This window comes from Drosophila obscura, unplaced genomic scaffold (genome assembly GCF_018151105.1).
Source record: "Drosophila obscura isolate BZ-5 IFL unplaced genomic scaffold, ASM1815110v1 contig_181, whole genome shotgun sequence".
Lineage (NCBI taxonomy): Eukaryota > Metazoa > Arthropoda > Insecta > Diptera > Drosophilidae > Drosophila > Drosophila obscura.
Genome location: NW_024542769.1, coordinates 252,931 through 276,404, shown reverse-complemented (window position 1 = coordinate 276,404; position 23,474 = coordinate 252,931). Strand labels below are relative to the sequence as shown.

At 42.1% G+C, this 23,474-nt stretch overlaps 2 protein-coding genes across 2 annotated transcripts; both read left to right on the top strand.

The window, feature by feature from the left end:
- The first annotated feature begins 7,806 nt into the window (after window positions 1-7,806).
- LOC111071503 lies at window positions 7,807-9,525 on the top strand. The gene has a single exon (XM_022362890.2). It carries the CDS (start codon window positions 7,807-7,809, stop codon window positions 9,523-9,525), a length of 1,719 nt encoding a protein of 572 aa, XP_022218582.2.
- Window positions 9,526-11,803: 2,278 nt separating this feature from the next.
- On the top strand, window positions 11,804-13,507 carry LOC111071504. The gene has a single exon (XM_022362891.2). The coding sequence runs from the start codon at window positions 11,804-11,806 to the stop codon at window positions 13,505-13,507; it is 1,704 nt and encodes a 567-aa protein (XP_022218583.1).
- The last annotated feature ends 9,967 nt before the right edge of the window (window positions 13,508-23,474 follow it).

Sequence of the window (23,474 nt, the reverse complement as noted above, 5' to 3'; positions counted from 1 at the left end):
GTTGCTGTATGTCTGAGTGCCACACAATACCCTGCAATAAGCTATGTCATTAGGCTATGAGAGTCCTTAGAGTAAAGAATAACTGCCACAAATGCAACAGCACATCTTTGCGGCAACATTAAGGGAATGAGGAAAATTTCAATAACTTTTAAATGGTATTCTTCGCAGAATTTATAAGTTTATTTTAAAACTAAAAATAATAAACAAAAAAAAAGAAATTAACTTAAATTTGCACATGTAAATTGTATTTAAATATTCCTAGTGCTACAAGTTATACATTTTTAAATTAATTCACTAGTCACAATCGGTTTTTACATGAAAAGCAGCTTAACTTAACTTTAAGAAACTATAAAATAATAATTTAAAATTTAAAATACTAAAAAAGTCACATTAAAATGAAAATATTTTAAAACATTATTCTTATAAATTAATTTAAAATTTTGGTAATATATGCCTATTGATGTTGATTTTTTAAATAAATTTTTAAATAATTTTTTAAATAATTTTTTTTTATAAATTTGCAATAAAGTTTCAATTATTTTTAAATATTACTCTTCCCAGAATCTTTAATTTTATTCTAAAATTAAAATGAATAAACATTAAAAAATAAGAATTAAATAGTTCAAATAAAATATTCTGGAATTAACTCAGTTCATTGTTTTTTGTGATAATTATCTTGTGTTATTCCATCTTCGGGAGATAAATTCTACTACCTTAAGCCACCTACTACCTTTGCCAGTCACCTGTCAATGCAGAAGTAGAAAATTCACTTGGGCTGCTCCTTCAAACAAGAATGTGAAGAAATTGTTCCATAGAGCATCCAAAATTCGCCCAGCTAAACAGCTGCCACAGTGCACTCTCCCCGTCTGGTTTTGTTTTGTTTTTCTTGTTTTCTTATGTCGGGGGAAAATGCGTTTGCAATAAAAAATCAGCCACATAAACGGGGCACTTAACAACAATAGTTGATTGATTGTCGACAATTGGCAGACCCGAGAGCTCTTTTGACAGCTCTCGCTGTTTGCTGTTTGGCTGTTCGTTGTGTTGCAGGTGTTGCCTGGTTATTGATTTGCTTTTTTTCCCCACACTACTGCTTCCTCTATATCACACTTTCTGTGTGCCTCGCATACGAGTGAGTAGTACCTTTTGGCGTACAGACCCGAATCCAAAGTCTCACGACACTGAGACTTAATGGTCTCTGTGGCCAAACACTGAGGCTTAACAGTCGCTGTGGGCCCAGGGCTTAGGGCGCTACTTACAAGAGCTTCGGGACGGCACGGTACGGGACCACACACAAACCTCAAACACACAACAAACATTCGAGTATTTTCTCAGTTATTTGATACTCGTTTTCTCCACAATTGGAAATTGGTTTATGTGTGAAATTATAAGCTGGGATCTAACTTTTTGTTTGGTATACAATTTCATGGGGGGTTTCAGATATCACTGCGATTGGGATTGGGATTATGAATGTTTTTGCCATTACTTTTGGTATTAAATTTTGTTACTTTTCTGAAGATTTCTTTTTTAATTTTGCTTTTCATTCCAAAAAATTTTTTGGGAAATAAACTGATACTTAGTTTAAGGAAAAATCAATAAAAATATATAAAAGGTTAAATTTTGATAATAAACTTAACTTTAAGTATCTTTATCCTCATTCCATAAATCCTCTTTAAATGTCTAATGCCAGATGTATTTTATTTCCCATAGTTTTTTCATTGCTTAAACATTTTTGGAATACTTGAAATTGTTTGCAATGAAATTTTCTTTATATTCGAGTCTTATCTCTGAGCGCTTTGTGTTTTTCTTGACTTTTAGCACATAATTATCTTGAATTTTTTCGCCCACAACTGGCCACAAACAACAAACAGTCAACACATGAGGGCCAACAAGAAACGTACGTATGCTTTTGTGGCTTTAATACCCATAAAAAAAAAGGCAGGCAAGACAGTCCAATGCAGGCTTTAAGCCAAAAAGTGCCACACAAAAGTAAGCCATAAAAAATATTTAACACACCCTCGGACAAAGCTGTTAACAGCGCAGCAGCGCGCATTGGAAATGCGTAGGATATGGCCATAAAATCGATCCCTCTGTGTGTGCTGTTTTGTGGCCTGCAACACAACACAACACAACACAACTCTGTGGCAATGCGACGAGTTGTTGGCAATTTTTCTTCTTTTTTCCTTTGGCTCTGGCTTTGGCGACAATTAAAATGCAAACAAATTGAATTTGTGTGTGCGAAAGGTTTGGCTCTTTGGCTTTTAAGTGTTTTGTGCCATAAACTCGCAACAACAAAAAACAACAGCAACCATGCAACAGCAGCAACAACAAATAATATGAGGCAAATGCTGACGGTTTCGAGGGTCGAAGCTTTAGATACGCTGCCGCAGAGCCAAGGTGATGGGGAGAGAGCAGAAGATTAAGGTATTGCTGCTATTCCACACTGGGATAGAGAAAGTGCAGCCAAAATGGCGCTGCAAAGGAGCAACTTTGATGCACAGAACTGGAGAAACCTCCTCTTTCCCCCCTCTTTTCTGGTGGCAAGACAAACATACAGCTGATAACCAAAATACCCTATCTTCTAGGGTATACCATGGCCCACCAGAGATGGTAGTAGATTTTGTTGTTTTGTTGTCGCACGCGCGCGAGCGCAACATATTTTATTTTTTTTTTTTAACTTTTGCGGGCGAAAGTTGGCGTGCCGTTATTTTAATTGCAACATGTTGCCCGGTAATTTGTCTGGCACTCGTAAATGTTGCGACGCTAATTGCCGCGGAAACAACAATGTTGCCGCCAATGTGTATGTGTGTGTGTGTGTGTGTGTGTGGGGGTGAACAGAAAAATTGATTTGCTTTAGTGGAGCGAAGTAGTTAACGCCCAGCCCTAAGCCGCCACACAGTATATCTCTCTCCTCATAGCCAAAAGGTATTAACCGTTAACCATTAACCTGTCAACGTGGCCGCAGTTTGCAACACCATTTAGTGGCAACACGAACGAAGTTCAAGTGTAGTGGAGCCTGGAAGACCCAGCGGCGCGGCATTTGCTATCGCCGGTGCCTAATCTATAAGCAGTAATCAAATTTCATGCTTGCAGCGCTACGGCTACGCTACCAACTTGCAGCAGCGTACGGGGCCCCAGCCACTGCCACAGCCACAGCCCATAATTATGCAACACATGTTCAATGCAACAATTGGCCATAATTTAGTCAAAGGTAATTGAGTAAGCCACGTCTCGCTGGCTAACGCCACGACGCGCCACGGTCTGCTCTATCATTATGCGGTACCCAAACTCCCGAGAACCGAACCGATCCGATCCGATCCGAGCCCCGGCTCAGGGCCCTCCCCATTGTACGCACAGTAGTCACAGGCAGGGGCAGGCTGGCAGGCGGACAGGCGGGCAGGCAGTAGCCTTGATTGACGACCACAATGAAGATTGAGTGATGTGGCTGTGGCTGTGGCATTGGTGGTGCTTCTGTTGGGCGCCTGCCACTGCCCTACCCCCCCGTGAGTGCCGTCTGCTGCCTGCTGCCTGCCTCCTGCCTTGTTTATTTATTTCTAGTTAGTCGCATTAACTCGCTCGACTGTTATATAATTGTATACCCAAGCGATTGGATGAGCGAGCATCTGTGCTCCTTCTGCTTGGAAATTCCTTGGATCCTTGGATCCTACCGTAATTGCAGTACTTAATGATTGAATAATGGAAGAAAAGAGTGAGCTAAGCGCTTGCCTCATACGAGATACGAGATACGTATCCGAGCGCACATACTGGCATAAGCTAGAAATTGTTGTTTAATTTGCGGAAATTGTTTGCCAAAGTGTTGTTGGCCGGGGTAACAAAAAAGGAAAAAAGTGAATGTAGATACGCGGAAAAGAGACGCAGGATTCAATCGGCGGTTATTGATTGCTTTCTGATTGCAAGAATACCAAATAAAACGCACTTAAAAAAGTGTTGGAATTTGTGCAAAAAACTAATTAATTACATATTTAGCCTACAATCATTTTGCATTTCCGCCTGGCAACAATCAGCGGTTGTCGCGGGCTGGCGATTACCTCCCCCCAATCATCAATCAAAATGCAACACACAAATTCAACCCATGCACCACCCACCTACACGGCCAGTGCCTCCGGGGGGGTCAGGCCAGCCCACTGCACGCCTTCTCATGGCTCGTATCTAGTATTTAGAATCTCGTAACCTTGCGCCGATTTCTCAAACAAACACACACACACACACAAGGGAAAGAGAGAGAGAGAGAGACAGTCATATACATTTCGTAGCGAGAAAGGGATGGCGAGATATTTGCAATTTTTATGCGCCACAAAAATTATAAATTAAGTACTAATTACATGGAAATACTCCATGTACAGCCAAACAATCGTCTAGAAAATCTGTAGGAAAATCAAACGAATGCCGCCTGCAATGTGTGTGTGCAACGTGGTGGTGGTGGACACGCCCACCTAATGCCCATTGCGTGGGCGTTACACTAATGATCGACAGAACAGAGCAGAGCAACAGAGCAACAACAACAACAACAACAAAAACGTACAGAAAAATGTATGAAATTATCGAAACTTACAACAGCAACAAAAAGTAAGAAGAAATAAATGAAGCTGAAGCCGACGCATTAGATGCACTTGCAAATGCAATTTTTTTTTGGTAAATCAGAGCATAAGTGAGAACGGGCATAGCAGGGATTTTCTTCATGGGAGTGGGAGTGAAACGCAAGTGTTTGCGTGGCTCTCTCAGCAATAATAACAACAATGCCGATCGCTCTCAATGCACTTCATTTCATGCACGAGCTTTCTCCCCATTCTCGCACTCTTATTATTTGCTTCATTATTTTGCGCTCTCACAGCAATAATAACAAAAATGCATTTAAATCGAACAACAAATGCGAAGACATAAGAAATAACCAACGGGACTTTATTACTCTTTGTTTTCTGCGTGCCTTTCTTTTGTTGGCTTTTGTTTATTTTATTGCAATTTATTTTCAATGATGACACGATTCTGCTCTATTAATGCTCCATTATTAAACGCTGCTGTTCCTGCATCGTTCCCTTCTTCGTTTGCTTTGGCAAACCCTCTCCATAAAGTCATATTACCCCTCTTTGCTAGTGTAAACATGCAACAGCAGCAGCAAGACAGTAAAAACCCAAAAAAGTAAAAATAAAACTCACATCACGCCATGAAATATGCAGCCCGAGTGCGCCCAAGCGGGTGTCTACTGTAGTGCAATGCTTGGATGGAACATTTGATTGGTAGTGGCATTCGGCATTCGACATTTGGCGTTGCTGTTGTTCTCTTGAATGGGGTGATAAATTATTTCCCCGGCATTTACATAAATGCTTTGAATGCATTAATTAAAGTCCATGCCACGCCCCCAAAATAGACAGACAGCCGCCGCCTCCTGCTCCACCAACATCATCACCACCAACAGCAACAGCAACAGCAACGAGCAGAGAGCAGAGTTGTTCGGATCCAATCAATTGTTGTTTATTATTGAGCCAGGCCCATAGAGAAGCCATTACCATTCCGATTAGCCAAACGGCCTTATACGAATGTGTACGACTGCCAGAGTATCTTTTGTTTGGCGCATACATATCTGCAATCGGAGGGGCTGGGGTGGGTAATATATGCATATATATTGTGTATATGTATATTCGCCATTTTAAGTGGCCTGCCGCCGCCTAATTGTTCATAAAAGTCAACAGTCAATAGCTCTTTATGTTTGCGCTTTTGAAATTTATATTTATTTATTGTTATACCGATGGGTTTCGTTATTTGTTATGCCCAGCTTCATAATTTTTGCGCAAAAAGACATTTCTGCAGCGTGTTTCTGGCTGGGCATTCTGCAGTAGCCATTTGGAAATGAGTCTTTTCAAACGCCAAGGTCTGTGCCGTGCCATTCTTTACAATTAGCAACTGAATTTATGAGCGATTTCAATTTCAATGCGATTTGTTTGTTGCCGATTGCCGATTGCCATTTTCTGTTGCTGTTTGCTGACTCTTGGCTGTGGGCTAACGAGTTTCAGGCCAAATCAGCTAATGACCACAATAGAAATGACAGCAAAACAGCAGCAGACCAGCAGCAGCAGCAGCAGCAGTTAGCAACATCAAAGTCAAAGTCACTGACAGCAATCGATGCCATTTAATTGGAGCAAAAGGGTCAGCCCACAGTGTGTGCTTGGGCCACATAAAACCCACATAGTTGTTTTCTATATCCGTCTATAACCACTATCAATGGTATTTCGCACTCCAAAATGCATAAATAGAATAGAAAGACATATATTTGCATGGAAGAAAAAAAGATTTGTTTAGTATTTGTGATAATTTCTTACAAAATTTAAAACGGAAATTAATATGTTTTCTTTTAAGAAATAATTTGTTTAATGGCAAAACGAGCAGGAAATATTTAATTATAAAAAAAAAACTCCAAAAAAGTTTTCCTACCTTCACTAACTGAATAATCATATTTTAGCTTTTACACTACGTAGTGTAAAGTGTCCAGTACTCGACAAAATTGGACTTTTTATTTACAATTATGTATTTAAAATATTGCAACTTTCCCAACTGTAAAATGTTGATTTTCGGAGGGTTGGTAAACAATTTTTTATCAGCCGTTTCCCCATAGATTTTGATGAAAAATACTTTAAACGACTTCTAATTAATACACAAAAATATAAGAATACAGGATATCATTTTTTTACACTTTTTCTAAATTTTTAAAGTCACTAAAACCTTAATTTCTGCATTTGAAAGCTTAATATTCCTCAGACGGTAGGCTGAAACCACAAATAGCTTTAACCCATTTTATAGCTATTCAGAATGCCAAAAATGATTACAGCCAGATGTAATATACTTCAGTTATGTGAAAACAAGAAGAAATACCTCTTAAAAACGCATTAAAAATATATGTTTTTTAATTCTTAAAAAAAAGTTCTGCAAAAAAAAAAAAAATTTTATTAAGCATTTTTAAAGCCCCAAATCTATAAAAAAAAGTGGTTTTGTTATGAAGTGGAAGAATGGTGTCGGAAAATATTATTATTATTATTACTAGGAAAACAATATTCAATGCAAAAACTTTTCTAAATTAATTCACTCAATCTCTGCCCTTACGACAGAATATTACTCTCCAGAAATTCCTAGAAAAGAACGCTTCCATTTCGATACATTATCAGATTCTTTATAGTTTTTACAAATTTCTGCACAGAATCTCTGGCCATTTCTAGACCAGAACGAGGGTAGCTACAATTCATGTCAGTGAAGGTGTTTCTTATGCCTCCATTTGCCTTCACATTTAGCACCTTAGTTGTCCGGCGATACGAGTAAATCTTCTCTGGCCTCTTGCCCTTCACTTGTTAGCAATTTAATTGTTGTATCTTTCATTTGGAATCACATACGACACACACCACCACATCGTATGTGAATGCTGACATAATTTTCTTAGATCATCGCCCAGTTTAGCGCCAATTTCATGCAATCATTGTAATTCTATTAACAATATCTCTGCCTTACCTCCCCTCCCACCCATTCGATGTATGACATTTAGCAATTGTTTGGTCACGTTAGAACAAGCCATAGGAATTGGAATCGTAGACCATAAACAATTACGTGGTCGTGGTCAAGGGGGCAATTTGGTAGATGTTTCGATAAGAATAACTCGACTCTGGCCTCTGGCACGACTTGCACTTGAACCCACCTCCACCTCCACCTATTAGCTGTAACCGATTGAGATCTTGTTGGGGCCTTAAAACTGTGGGAGCTCTGGCCCTAGGGATACAGTGTCCTTTTGTCAGGCCTTTGTGGTGCAACATGTCTTTGATTTTCTTACTTTTGCTGCTGCTGCTGTTGCTGGCGGGGGCCCTGGTGGGGGCCTTCAAAGCCCGCGATGTGATCCAACAGCTAAATGAAGATCTCAGACTCGAACTAAATATCTACTTGAATTGTGGAGGACTCGCTGAGGAGACGCACCGCATGGAGATGCCCAAAATTATACTGGATACAGAATCGGATGATCCGCTGCCTAGGATTTTGGGTCGCTTCAGTGAGCGATGCCTGACGATTGCCTGTACGGAGGACAATCGAACGTTGTCGGGGATTGTGCAGCTGCTTTGGGGGCTGCAGCATTTGCCGATACTCTTTGTGCTGTCGCACCAAAAGGATTTCCCCTTTGAGAGGGCTCTCGGCCAGGGTTTCCTGCACGTATTGGCTCTAAATCGAAGCGACGGTGAACTCTACACGTATCTGCCATACCCCAGGGTACAGGAACATCGACTGGCGGCCGTCGCGGAGTACCATCGCCTGACGCGACTCCGAAATCTGCAGGGGCATGCGGTGCACATCACTGTGGAGACAATGGCGCCGCGTTGCTTCCACTACACGGATCGCTGGGGCAGGCATGTGTACGCGGGGTACATGTACAAGCTGCTGCACGAGTTCATTCGCGTCCACAACGGCACAGAGGTAACTGTGCTACAGGACGTGGATCCCATACCCCTGGCCGTGGGTTTGTTTATGTTCAAGCGGGGGGCCATTGATATGGCGCCCAGGATCATCCATCCGCTGGGCTGGGTGTCCTACTATCGCAGTCATGTGCTCTTCAATGTGAACGGGTATATTATGGTGCCGTGGGCCGAGCCGCTGCCCAAGAGCCTGTATATTGTGCGTCCGTTTGAGTCGGCCGTGTGGGCGGGTCTCATTGGTTACCTGCTGCTGGCCACACTCATCATCCGATGGATGCGCGATGAGACGAGCAGCCTGGCGGCCACATTCCTGCAGGTGCTGCAGATGATGCTGCAGCAGTCGATGAACAGCATGCGGCACTTTACGCAGGGACTGCGGCATGTCCTCGTGTTCTTGGCCCTCTTCACTGTGGGCTTTATACTGAGCACCCTTTACACGGCGCAGCTCTCCAGCTCCCTGACGACGGGCCTGTACAAGCGACAGATCAACAGCTTTGACGATCTCGCCCACACCGATCGGAAAATAATGATGGAGAAGTTCGACATTGAGTTCCTGCTGAACCACACGAGATCTGGCGTCATTCAGCCGGGCCTCATTAACATCGTTCTGAACACGTCACTCGATCAGGTCTTCTACCATCGCAGGCATCTGAACACCACGTACATCTATCAGGCCATGGAGGATCGCCTCCGTTTCGAGCTCTTTCAGCAGCGATATCTACGCGTGCCGCTGTTCAAGAAGCTCACCGAGGTCTTCTACCAGGTGCCCTTCTTTGTGGGCCTCCGGCACGGCCTGCCGTATGCAGGACTCTTCAACGTGTACCTCCGACGCATCTGGGAGTCGGGCATATTGTTGAAATGGGAGGGGGAGGCCTACTTTGAGGGTATATTCAGTGGCGAGATTCGCTTTCACATACCCACGGGCCTGCAGATCCAAGTCTTTGACATGGAATTCTATTACTGCACTTACATATTGCTGGCTCTTGGCTGGCTTAGCAGCGCCATTGTGTTTCTGATGGAGCGAATGGCATGTTGTAGAGCTGCTAAGTCATCGATGGTGGAAATATAAAATATCCTAGAAATTTTTCATAAATTCAACTTCATTTCTTAAAATAAATAACAAAAAATCAAATTATTAAAAAAAAAAAAAAGTTGACTCATTTCTTAAAACTATTGAGATATATTTGTCATTTAGCAATTGGATTTTGATATGCGCAAAAACATGTCCATTTTAACCGAAGTAACCACCAACCAAATTGAGAAAAACAAAACAAATGCTTATGTCAGTGAATACAGTGAAACATCGATGATAAAAAAAAAAAACATCGATGCATCGCACAATTATACAAAAATTGATGTTAACATCGATGTTTTTTGCAGTCCTAATATGTTGGCAGCAGCCAGAAGCCAGAAGTTGGAATTGATTCGATTTCACTTAATTGTTATTGTTGTTACCTGCCAAAGAAGTGACTCACACGTTCCTTCCCATTGTAAATGTAATTAAAAATTTATAAATGGAATTCTGTCAGTCCTCAAAAAAAGTATTTCAAAACAAAACAAAGAAGAAATATAGATTTTTCCATCGATTCTTTATTGCTTCAAATGGCTTGGCTTGGATTGGACTGCTCGTGGGGATCTTGCCGTCGTGTTTAGTCCTCACAATGATTGACTGAAGCCAAGCGGGGTCGAAGACGACGAGTGTTTGCTGGTGGTCTTGGCTGGATGAGGCGCTTGCTCCGATTCTGTACTCTGTAAATCGTCCAATGTGATGATTGTGCGACCGGCCTTTTGTGCAATGGCCTGAGCCTCACGGAGTTTATTTCTTGCCTCATCTGCAACAGGGTTGTGCTAGATCTAGATCGGTTTCTATCGCTTTCACACACGGATCACTTACCGATAGGCATAGCAAAAAGAGCGCTGGTCAGCTCGTGGTTTGGCCACATGGGCAACTCCACAACTCCGTCGAGCAGCGTGCAAATCCGGCTGTAATAATTTTCAAAACTCTCCATTTTACAATTTTACAATCAAAAAATTCAGTTGCAGACGAACGAACACTAACTTTTGATATTTTGATATTTTGGAATGAAATATAAACGACAGGAAACTTGATTTTGTCAAATTTTCAAATCTATGCACATACGATATTTGGAACAATTTAAAAATCTTTGTGTTTTCTGTCAAAAATGGTTGAAATAGAAACTCTAGAGTTTGATTATAAAGCTAATATACATCATGGATCACTTCCTCATACTTAGAATTAGCGGCCTACCCGTAAAGTCTTTTTTAAAAATTCAAAAACCGTAATTTGTTGACCGCAGCGCCTATATCCATACTACCTTTCACAGGATTTTTGATTCGTGGCTATAGCATGGATATAACTGAAGATATAATGACTCAAAGTTGAAGTTTTCCACCAATTCTAATGTTTCTTCAACGTTGTATTTTTTACATATTTTGTATGTTTTGGTATTTCTTGTAGACATGAACTTTTTAGTGCCATTTATTCTCAACAAAATTAGCTACTAATAAATAAAATTGTCCGAAGAATGCCAACGGTACGATTTTTTTAAGTAAGTGTACCTTATTAATAATAATTAAAATAATTATAAATTATATTATTTCTTATGTACATACATATGTACTAATATATTATATTAAATTTATTGATGTATACTCGAGAGCCCCAATTTGTACTGACTCCTTACCACTCTCCTACTTTACCTCTTCATATCGTTCGGCGAACGAGTAATAAAATATAAAAAAGCTGTCCAAAAAAGGTAATTGAATGTGTTAATTGGAACGTACGCAAAAAAACAAGATCCAAGTGGCGGCTTGTAAATTACAAAGAATTAAAATATATAGACTTTTTTGTAGTTGCTGATTTTTATCAGGATAAATTGGACATAATACACTACACCTAATGCAGGAATCTCTGAATGAAAAAATGCACTTAAATGAATTAAACTAGAACTGGAATTAGTGATTGCGACTAGAATATCCCCTGTATTCAAAGCAGGGCCCCGAGCTATGGAAGGACTCCGATTGGTTGGAAAATCGTTTTCTTAGGGTTCGTTTGAGCTTTAGTTAGAGTTAATAATTTGTAGGAAAATACCCTAAAATTAGCATTTGGCCCAGGGAATAATTGAAGGAGGATAAGAGGATAACTAAAGCCTATGACACGCGTTTTTATTTTTGCTTTTTGATAAGAGGTAATCATTTGCTTTGTGCCAACGTATTGAGGAACTGTCAGTAAGGTTCATTCAGACACCATTTGATGGTTTAATGATTCCACAAGAGATAGCTATAAAAAGCAGAGCCACCGCATTGCCGGGTAACGAGTCGCTTCAATGGATTTGCTGAGCCTGAACACGTTGCAGAACCTTTCGCTGCTTTCGCAGTCAGTCGAACAGCTCAATGGATTGTACGGAATGGAACTCAATGTTTTCCTGGATTTTGGTAACAGATCTGACAGTCTGGCAGCCATACGGCAGCCCTCGGTGGCGAGCCTATGGATACGAAATGTGGAAATTCAATTGGTGCTCGAGGGGAACTTCAGCAGTCGCACTTTGACCATTGTTCAGCTGGAGCAAGCACTTCTACAACCGACTCTGGAGTATCTAACAGCTTGGCTGTGGCGTTATCAGCATCTTCAGGTGCTCATCGTCTATACGGGGGCCACGCAAGTGCTTCTGGAGATCTTTGACTACTGCTGGAAGCAGGGAATGGTGCACATACTGGCAGTGGAAGCAGCAACCGGCCAGCTCTACAGCTTCATGCCGTATCCGAAACTGCGGCTGCTGTCGCTGGCCTCTGTTCAGGCGTACTACGCGCGCACACGGGGAATGTTGAGGAACTTTCAGGGGCACAACATTACCACGGGCATCGCCTACAACGGAGGACCGCGTTGCTTTGGCTTTCGGGATAGTCACAATCGTACGATCCTGGCTGGTTATATGCTGCACATGGTGCTGGAGTTTATCAAACACTTTAATGGCACCATGCAATTGATTTACATCACATCCGTGAGCCAGGCCATAGGACTGCTGACCAATCGCACGATTGACCTCGTGCCGTATCTGATGATACCCGCAGATGACTTATATGCCGCCACGAATGTACTGTATCTGGAGAACTGTGTGATGATGGTGCCCTCGTCCCGGCCATTGGCTACGTTTTTGTATATGGTGCGACCCTTTACGTGGGGCACGTGGCTGACGTGGCTGCTGATACTCGTCTACTGCTCGGCGGCGTTGCTGGTGCTGTCCCAGGGTCGCCTCAATCCGAGCGCCGCCTTCCTGGAGGCACTTTGTCTATCGCTCTTCCTGGGCATTGGCAACTATCTGACGCGGGGCACACCCGCCCCCCGTGGCATACTAATCTTTGTTCTGCTCACAGCCTCTGGCTTCATTTTGACCAATCTGTATCTGGCCCAGCTGTCGACGAGTCTGGCGGCGCGTCTCTATGAGCGGGAGATCAACACCGTGGACGATCTGCCGGGCACCAATCTCAAGTGGTATATGATTGCCTACGATGCCGCACAGGTGCGCAGTCAGTTCTCCAATCGGCCGAATGTCATCAAGCACATTCTGGTCGGATCCAATGAGAAAACGGACGATCTGCGGCGGCAACTGAATACGTGCTGCGTCCACTCGGGCTACGAGGATCGCATTGATTTTATCCTGTACCAGCAGAAGCTTTTGCGGTTTCCCATCTTCCGCAAACTACCCGAGATTCTGTACCAGCAGCCCCACCAGATACCCGCCTCGTTCGGGCGTCCCTATCTGCCATTTTTCAATGATTTCACGCTCAGGATATTCGAGAGTGGCATTCAGCAGAAGATGAAGAGCGACTCCTATCGCCATGGCGTGCAGAGCGGGCAAATTCAGTTCAATTTCAGGGATCGCTACATGGAAGTGAGCTCGAATAATCTCGAATATTATTATGTGATTGCGGGCCTGTGGCTGGGCGGCATGCTCCTGGCCACCATATCGTTTCTCTGTGAGTACTATCCCCATCGGAAGGGGGGCAATACGAGCCTGAATAAAGTGTGAATGGAATCCCAGAAAAATAAACTGCAATTACAAATGAAATATTTCACCTGTCAGCTGTTCGCTGGTGTCCGTTACGCCTCCCTTGCAGTCTCATTTGCATGGCCGCTGGCCTGGCTGCTGCTGTTGCAGGAGGTTGCAACTGCCTGCAACTCTGCTGCTGCCTCTGAAGGTGTCTTCGATTATTGCCAAACATTAATTATTTGCGCGCCGTTTTTTTTTCATACGCCTCCTTCTCCTTCTCCTTGGTTTGTTTTGTGAAAGGCCTGGGCTAGTAGTTCAAATGTTTATTTTTCTGTTGCGCTTTTGTGGTGTATCTTTGATTGCTGGCTATAGCGGCAGCCACAGAGCCACCGAGTCACAGAGCCTGGCGCGCAACACTGCAATTTTTGCGCAATGAATGTGAGACGAGGTACGGTCAGGTCGTAGTCTCTCTCCCTCCATTTGAGCCTGGCTTATTTATTTTTGGCCAAAATTGCACATTTTCCCATGCTGCTGTTGCTGTGTTGCCTCTCGTTGTTGTTGTTGTTGCTGCTGCTGTTTTTGTTGTTGTCGCGTCTAATCAAGGAGCGGAGTTAAGAGTTGTTGCCTTGGTCGCCCCTTGGTTGCCATTTAGCCCGAAGCCGGGGCTGGCTGGCTGCCTGGCTGCCTGCCGCAGCCAAAACGATGAATATTGATTTAATTGAAAGTCATTGAGAGGCGCGCACGTACTTCATAGACACGAGGCGGCGGGCATCGCTGTCGCTAGATGTTGTTGCGGGTTTTGTATGCCCTAACCGAGGGGTCTTATAGAAATGGGCAGACATTTGTAACTTATGGGAGGGGATAAGTGTTTAAGTTTCGGTTATAAGTTCCCCCAAAGGTTCAGTTTATTTTTTTCTTTGATAAATAAATTATTTACATACGGAATTAAATTAAATAAAAATTCATTAAAAATTCAGAACACTTCCAAAAGTTATAGAAAGAAATCTATTATCGGAAAGAGTATTTGTAGCTTCGTTCTGTCAAAGTATTTGCCTTTCTTGCTGTTGTCATGGCTTTCCATTGGCGTGGCAGCAAACCGAACGCCGATCGCAGCTTGTGCCCTCCCACATGCCACATCACACACATACACGTACACATGGGACAAGAACCGACGCCCCAGCTAAAGTTTTTGTTGTTGTTGCTGCTGCTGGCACATTGACACAGTTTTCCGTGTGGCAGATGTGCCCAAGCCCCCACTCCTCCTGCTCTGGTGCAGCCTCCCTCTCTATATGTATATTGGAATTTTGTCGACTTGTTTTCTGCTTTGGCGTCGTCGTTGGCGATGCTGCCAAATGTCAAAAGGTTAATACGTGAATTAACAGCAAATTTCTTTGACTTGTGTGTGACTGCATGCCTGTCTTTTGCTACCCTGTGTTGGCAGAGGGGTACATTGACTTTGCAGGCAGCGTAAACGTCGAAAGAAATCTTCGAGTCTCTAAAAATAAACGTAAGAAATTACAGTTCTGTTATGGAAGGGTATTTAAGAATTCGGCACTCAAATTATGTTGTTTTTTTTTTTGGGCTTTTAGTCGTTGTTCATTCTTCGTGCAGCTGCTGGCGCTTTCATCGGAATGCGGGCGTTGCTATGTTTGTTGATTTTCCTCCTTATTTTTGGGATCCATCCGCTTTCTTCGTGGGTTCCCCTTAATGCAACAGCATGTGGCCGAAAGTGGGGATGGAGATGGCGATGGGGCTTTGTCTCTCTGCCGCATATTACATTCAAATGGCTTTTTGTTCATAGTTTTTCCCAATGGTTTGTCTCTATGCTAATAAATCAATGGGGGAATCTCTGTGGGGCGAATTCCTTACATTTTCCCAGGGAATAAAAAGGAAGCTCTTAAGTATGTTGTAAATATCCCCGATACCCAATCAGAGAATTTCATTTCTGTTGGAATAAACACTTAATTATTTTCTTGGAAATAAAATCATTTTAAAGTGGAAATAGAATAGAAGATATATAAAAATATTTTGAGTGTAATTTAATGGAGTTTTACATTCTTTTAAATCTTAATAACTAAAATTGTATCTTTTGATGTTTTAAAATCAATTTTTTGAAGTTGTGAGATACACAGAGAATACATATTATTTATTTTATTTTATTTCTTTACATTTTATTTTGTTTACTTAATTTGTTTTTTTAACTGTCTGGCTTATATCTCAATCAAATTTCTCTTCTTAAAATTCCTAAAAATTCAACCTCATAAAAATACCCCTAAATAAAAGTCCCAACAAGAAAGTTATTTTGTATAACAGTGCTCCTTTAAATATAACAGTTGTCCTTGCTAGTTAGCCGAGACCACAACCTTTTGCGCCTTGCGTAAAAATATCCTTGTAATGGTTCTGTACTTGTCCGCCAGATGGCGTCAATCAGAAATTGAATTTTTAAGTTGGAAAAACATTTTCAATTATTTTGAAAATTCCAGGCCATGCGCTCGATTGAGTTTTTTTAAATGTAAGCCATATGCAGCCCACATAAGATAGATCTCTCGATTAACCCCCCCAGTGGCAAAGACAGAAATGCAGCACAGAGACAGGGACAGCGAGAGAGAGACAGTGTATGCTAATTTGTGCGGCACAGCGGCGGCAAGTGCATAATTTTTATTATTATTATTATTTCGCTTTTTGTTTTTGCCAAGTGTAGCTGTGGCGCTACAGAAGTGCCAATATCTGGGGGCAGATCAAAAAGCAGCCTGTCCCACTGCCACTACCCCTGTCAGCCATGGACTGTGGACCAGCGCCAGCAATAGATTCGATTCATTAAGCGATCGTTCGCTCACAGCCACAGCGATTAAATCGTTCAGAAAACTGTACTATAGCGTATCTATATCTATATTGTATTTAGTTGAATGGACCACTGACAATTTATTGGCATTTTTAATGTAAATTATGTTATTTCAATAGAAAAATGATTTTTTCTTTTATTGCCACACCACACAGCAGCACAGCACACACTTTATAAAGAGCACAGCCACAAAGTATCTTGTGGCTTGACTTTATCTATATCTAGTGTGTGAAAAGTGGTTCAATCGCGATAACTTTACAACTCACAGCGGACGCTCACTGGATCGTAGATTTCCTTCCCCCTTTCCCACACCGTGCATCCATTTTAATTGATTCTTAATGGAAAATATTTCCTTATCACGATTGCAAATTTATGAAAATGTTAATTACAAATCGACACAGATACTCGAAGTACGGAGCCACCACAGCCATAGCCACAACATGTTTTAACCGTAATTCAAGTCAAATTTTCGTTACTTCTTTTTCTCTCTTTATTTTATTGTTGCGAAAACTGTCAAAGACTTTGTGAGAATTTGATATCCGATAAATGGAAATAATCACAGCAGGTGGGATTCAGCCTGCCCATAAATATTGAAATTAGTTTTAGAATTGCAAAAACATTTGAGAGAGATATGCGGACGGGAATCGATATTAGGCATATTCTTTGAATGGATACGGGCTGTGACAGACTTTTGGTTGCGTTTATGGGAGACTTACCTTATAATCTACAATTTCCTGCTTTCCACGGACAAGTTTCAAGTTTTATGGCAAGTAATTTTACTAGACAGACGGCTTTGAAACTACTAAAAATCAAACTTTAAATAAAACATTTTTTTGGTTTATTAGTGGTCTATTTTTTAACGATCGATTCGGTTTCATTTCAATGCTTTCTTTATCCCCTGACTATCGTTTAGGTTCATCCTTAATCTGCACTTTCTCTGGCATGTGAAATTCGAAACGTAAGCTGCTATAAAATCTCAAGAAATCTCTGATAAAAAGCATCTACCTTTGATAAATGTATTTTGCGTTGATCTTTTAAAATTCTAATAAATTTCTGCCTTAAGAATTCCATATAAGACTACCTTAAGATTAAAGTTCTTAATAAAAACCTTAAAATCTATGGGAAGCTCATTCATTGTGTCTTCAATGCAATCTTCTTTAAAACTTATTAAAAAACTCGTTGAATTTTATGGCTTAATTCTTAAAAGGCGTATAAGTATTTCCCGTAATTTGATGGTTTTTTTGTGCGGATTAATTATATGATCTAGTGGTTTTTACGATCCATTGATTTACCATAACTTTTTCTCCCTTTGCTCTCTCTTTCTCTCGGCCTGTTTGCCCCATTTTTCTCATTATCTTTTCTCCAATTTAACGATCAATAAACTGCCTTAAAGAAACGTTTTTATAGATATTTATGCCATGATCTGCTCTAATTTCTTGGACGATCAAGTCATTTCCCTCCACAAAGAGAACTTCCCACTGTCTACATTTAACGATCGTTTCCCCAATTTTGGGGGCAGGCCATCTGGGGCAGCACTTGACTAAAAATTTAATAACATCATTTGAATGCACTTTACTGGGGAAGATGTATTCTGTGTATTATTTCTCTCTGCCTAATAGCTGTCCCATATGGGCAAACATTTAAATTCCCATCTGTCCCAAAGTCCATGCATATTTGCCGCTGCTTTGACGCCATTGTTGCATGCAACGCGGCTGGCGGCTGTCGGCGGCGGCTGGGGCGGCGGCGTCAGTAGTCGGCAAAATGAAATTTTATATTTTTTCATAATTTTTTTTCCCGCTACAATTCTGTCGGGGATTGTGGTACTGGGGACTAGGAATGGGAATGGGAATGGAAATGGGAATCTGTGGAATGGGTTCTCGGACTGAGACTTCATTTAATGTCGCCCTCCACCCACCCGCACACACCCTGCACACCCCCTGGAGGCGCAGACAGCAGTGGCAGGCCAGGCAGCGTCGCATTTAGCAAATGGCAGAACCAGCGAGAAAACCGAATCCATGGCCAAAAGCAAATGTCGGGCGGGGCGCATCCTTTTCGTCGTGCAAAGGCTGTACAAAAATCCTTTTTGTCTGGGCTGCGTCGCTTCTCATTTTCGCCAGGCGTTAATATTAAAATGCATGTAAAAATGCAGAACTTGGACAAGGAGTGGGAGTAAAAAAAAAAGAAACAAGTGAGAGAGAGGGAGGAGGAGGGGGGGGGGGGGGTTTGAGGGCAGCACCACCCGTCGCTTGAGATTGTTTGCTATAAGAAATTATGATACGTTTAATTACCAAGTGGAGAGGAGCACATGGATGGGAACGAGGCACGTGCCCCACCACCACCACCAGCAGCAGCCGTGGAGAGAAGTTACCTCTCTCTCGTTCATTAACATCTGCTGTCAGCACATTTGGCGGGGCAGCAGCACTTGGCAGCGTTTCACGAACGGGTGGCATGGAGCATGGGGCATGGTGCATGGGGCATGTGCATTCCCCAAAGCGCTTCGCGTCGTCTCCACAATTTGCACCTTTTTAATTAACGTGATTGCAGTGGCACCCATCCTCACACCTCACACCTAACAGGTCCACACCCGCCGCATCTCTTTATGCCACATGCAAACGCGTTGATCTATGCTCTACGTGCCCCATCCATTCCATCCATCCATCCATTCATCCCAAGGGGCAGGTTTGCTTCTCATCAGCAGCCATCAGAAGGCTGCTGCCTGCCTGCCTTATGCCTTATGCCTTCTGTCTTCTGTCTCAAGTGTGCACTTGCACAAAAAGCATGCAAAAATTCCTTCTAAACTTGGAATACTCTCTCTACCTCTCTCTCTCTCTCTCGCTCTCGCTCTCTGCCGTTCGTTGCTTTGTCTTTCTGCATAAAGCGAAAGTTGTTGTTGGTTTTCTGTTTTTTTTTTTCTTTTTTGGAGTTTTCAGAATCAACTTCCAGCTCAATGATGTCACACAATGTCACGTGCTGATTTGTGCTGCTGCTGCTGCTGCTGTTGGGTGGGGAGTGGGAGGGGAAGCCACCGCCTCCGACAGGTTCATGTGAGCTATGGAAATTTCGCTCTGCTTTTCTCTGAGTACTCCGACATTTATGCACTTCAGCGCGCACAGAGGTGAGAACCAAGGGTATGGGCGGCACATTGTTGCCACAACTTTAAGCTAAGAAAATGCTGAGATTTTATAGACAAATTATTAGAATACCTATCTTCAGAGTAACTATTCTATGGACTGCTTATAGAGAGGGGATAATTACTTGAATTCCATGTCTGTATGAGACAGATACTCCTCTAGCCATGTGAGATGGATTTTCCAAGCTAGAAATTACATAGAAATCTCCACTGATATTTTCTCCTCATGGTGAAATTATCTACTGCTTTGAATACTTGAAAATTGATGATTTTTGGAGGTGGAATCTCAAGCTGTTTATTCTGTTTGGAATTAACAAAAAGTATCTTTGATTTATGCGATAAATGTCTTAGTTCCAAACACACACACACACTTCTTGTCAATATTTCTTATCGACAGACTGTCTTGTGGCTGTCTCTTACCATCCAATTCGCCAGCGAAAAGCCAGTCGTAAGCAAAAGATTCTTTTATATGTATTTTTGCAGCAATATTTCGTGCCGTGTGAACCCTTTGGTGAACCCTTTCACACTTTTCGTCTCGCGTGAGGCGCTCGGCTCTTGGCTCTCTCTCTTGCTAGAGCACTCAAAACAATTTATAATTTCAACGCCTTGAGATAACAAATAGCCCCAGTGGTGTGCACGATTCGACAATTAATCAAATGCCGCGTCGCGTCGCGCCGAGTCGCGTCGCGTCGCGTTGCTCGTGTTACTTTTTCGGCATAATTACGGTTAAAATGCTGCACGGAAAATACGGAATATTCGTAGTTTGCAGGCCCCCAGACCAGACCAAAAAGATAGACAGTTAAAAATGACAGCATGGGCCAACAAACGAACCGAAGCCAAATGACAAAACCCCCAAAAGCTGCAAGCGGCAGCGGCAGTCAGCGTTTGAGCCACAACAACAACAGAAAAAAAAAGACCAGAAAAGAAACATGGCCCGATGATCGATTAGCCAATGCAGTCGCTCAGTCCCAGTCTCAGTCTCAGTGTCTCCATCTCCGTCTCCAGAGCCTCCAGAGTCGGGCGAGTCATGCAAAACAATTGCGGCCACAAATATTGGGACAGCGCCAAATATTGGCCATGGCTATTTCTATTTCTATTTCTTTTTGCCATTTCGGTTGGCATAATTTGGCAATTGAATTGATTCGGTTTGTGCATTTGTTTCTGTCTGTCTGTCTGTCAGGCAGTCTGGCCAAGCCCTAGAGCCACATTTGGTTACGCTCACGTTCGCGGCAGAAGGCAGACGGCAGAAGGAAACCCCCAGTCCAAAAACCCAATCGAAAGAGCGTTTTTTTTTTTGTTTTTGTTTGGGATCGTGAAAAGGGTTTGGCTGGGCCGGGGCTGTGTGATATTTCATGTTCGCCGACGCCGCCAACGCTGAAAATTTTGCTGCCGTGCATTGATTGATTGGGGTGGATACTCCATAGATGTGGGCGGCAGATCTGCTTTGCAGAGCGAGGAAAGTCTCCTTAGGTGGGGTTGGGTACTCAGAAGCTGAGCCTTATCGGTGCCATAATTGTGGCATCTCTCATTATAAATATAAATAATCTTCATTTAATTTACAACTCGCCCAGCGCTATCATACAATTTTTTAAATACTCGTACATTTGTACATATTTTTGTATGTAAATGTTAGAGAGAGATGGAGCAACAGACTGCTACGTTTATTGTTTTTTTTTTCCATGCCAGAAGTTTTTAAATATTTTATTATTTATTTTATTTTATTTATTTATTTTTGTTTATTTTTTTTTTTGGTTGCTGCCCCCTGCCGGGTCTTTTTTTTCATCCACCTTGATGGGGCTTTTTATTTATTACGGCGCCCGCGCCCCCCCAGGCCGGCGCCGGCGCTCTCAAAACGACAACGGACTTTTTTGCGGCCCCCTTGCCGGGGCCGCCCGGGCCACCCGTGTCTACTGTAATGCAACTGCTCTCCGAATGTTTCAACGGCATACAAATATTTTCACAACTTTTTCAATGATCAAATAATCCAAACAAAACGCGAATGAAATTCCCTGAATTACCAGAGATGTTCAGATTTCCCGACAGGATTTCAGATACAAATCGATACCCCCCCTGTCTCTGCTCACCCTGAACAAAAACATTTTATTGATAAATTTTCATACGAAAAAAAAAAATATAATCTGGTAGAAATTTAAGCACAGAAAACATCGAATTGTTCTACGTTATTGTTCGTGGCGATTCAGTTTTTTTCTGCCTTGCAAACAATCCCCAACACAATTCACGTTCCATGTGCAATTTTTGCATACTTCAGCAAACGCGTCATATTTTCGAGTGGTTTCGCTAACATGCAAAGGACACTTGAGGGCCCGGGCACACAAGTGGATCCTTAAAGAGCATTTCTTCTGCTGCCGCTGCCTGCTGCCGCTGCCTGCTGCTGGCTGCTGTCGTGGCAGGGGCTTGAGAGTGTAGCTACATTCTGAATGGGCCAGATGAGGAGCAGTAGCAGTAGCAGCATCAGGATGAGTATGACGACGATGACGATGACGATGATGATGGATGTGACTGCTGAAACAGCAAATGTTGCAAGTACATGGAGGTAAGCAAATGGGTGGATGGACGGGACGGATGGATGATGCTTACAGCAAATCAATGCAAATGCTGATCAAATGTTTGCGACATTGAGAGCAAACTACTACACACAGCGCACAGAAAGGGTAGGGAAGGGTGGTAAAGGGTTCAATCATCAGTTAGAAACGAATAGTTAGAAACATTCCGTTAGTAAAGTTACACATTTAATGCATTAATCGCCTCATCGGGCTTTAAGTGCCAATAACAATCTCAGTGGCTGAATAAACAACAAAATATTGTTGCATGCAATATGCATATGGTGGCCCAATGGCTGTCCCAATGGATGGACACTCCACGCTGTCTCCACCTCTCCACTCCAATGGCAAACTGCAAACAATGCTTGTTGCCATTTCCGTTTCCTGTTTAACCACACACGCACACACACACACATAAACATCGAGTGGAGAGCCACACATCCTGTGCATTATGCGAATATCATTTACAGTGCCAATCACGAAAGACAGACAGACTGACGGACAGACCATCCAACGAATCCATGCCGTGGGGCCAGGATCAGAACTAGAAAAGGATAGAACTCTTTTTTTTATACCCTAGAAGAAGCCATCAATAATTAAATAATTAATAATAATAATAATAAAAAAACAGATACTAAAAAGAATTAGAGTAGATAAAGATATGAGATAAAGAAGTTCGATTATTTATTTTATTTATTTATTATTATTTAGCTGTTCTATAAAGGCAAGGCTGCGCTGCAGGGTATACAGAAATCCACACAAATAAATGCCACACGCCCAGCAGCACAGTGGAAATCGATTGGATGTGCCAGATCCTAGCCACCGTTCGAGTGTAAAATGTTTTGCGGTCATTTTAATATAAAATAATTAATTTCAATGTAAATATTTATAGCAGCAGAAATATGCCGCATAATTGATACGTTTACGGGCCAGGACAAGGACGAAACGAGCCAGTACTGCTGGCAGGACGTAGGCAGGACTCATGCAACATCAAATTTGAATACGTACTCCATTGATTTGTCCAATTGTACTGCCATCATCATTGGCAGTCGCTCATTCATTCATTCGTGTTGCCATTGCCATTCAATCATTGCAAATGAAATAAATACATTAAATTCATGTGCATCTCTGCTGTCGGGGGTAGGGGGGGTGTCCAAATCAATTTCAGTCAAACAAAATTATTGAAATTATTATTGATTCAAGCGGGGAAAATGTGTTTAAACACATCCATTTGGGAGGGCTCTGAGGGCTTTTGCATTCATTTCATTTCTCGTTTCTGTCTCTGGTGTTTCGTTGTGCTGTGTGCTGTGTGTTGCCGCCTCGAATTGTGGCCACTTTGATGCAATTAAAAGCTTTACACATTTTTCAATCAATATATGAAATAATTAAATGAAATGCCGCTTAATTAAATTGGCACGACCTTTTTTTTTTCTTTCTTTCTTTCTTTTTGTTTGCGCTTAAAACGCAGCAACG

Coding starts and splice junctions, on each gene's coding strand:
- LOC111071503 (XM_022362890.2), top strand. CDS start 7,807: ATGTCTTTGATTTTCTTACTTTTGCTGCTGCTGCTGTTGCTGGCGGGG.
- LOC111071504 (XM_022362891.2), top strand. CDS start 11,804: ATGGATTTGCTGAGCCTGAACACGTTGCAGAACCTTTCGCTGCTTTCG.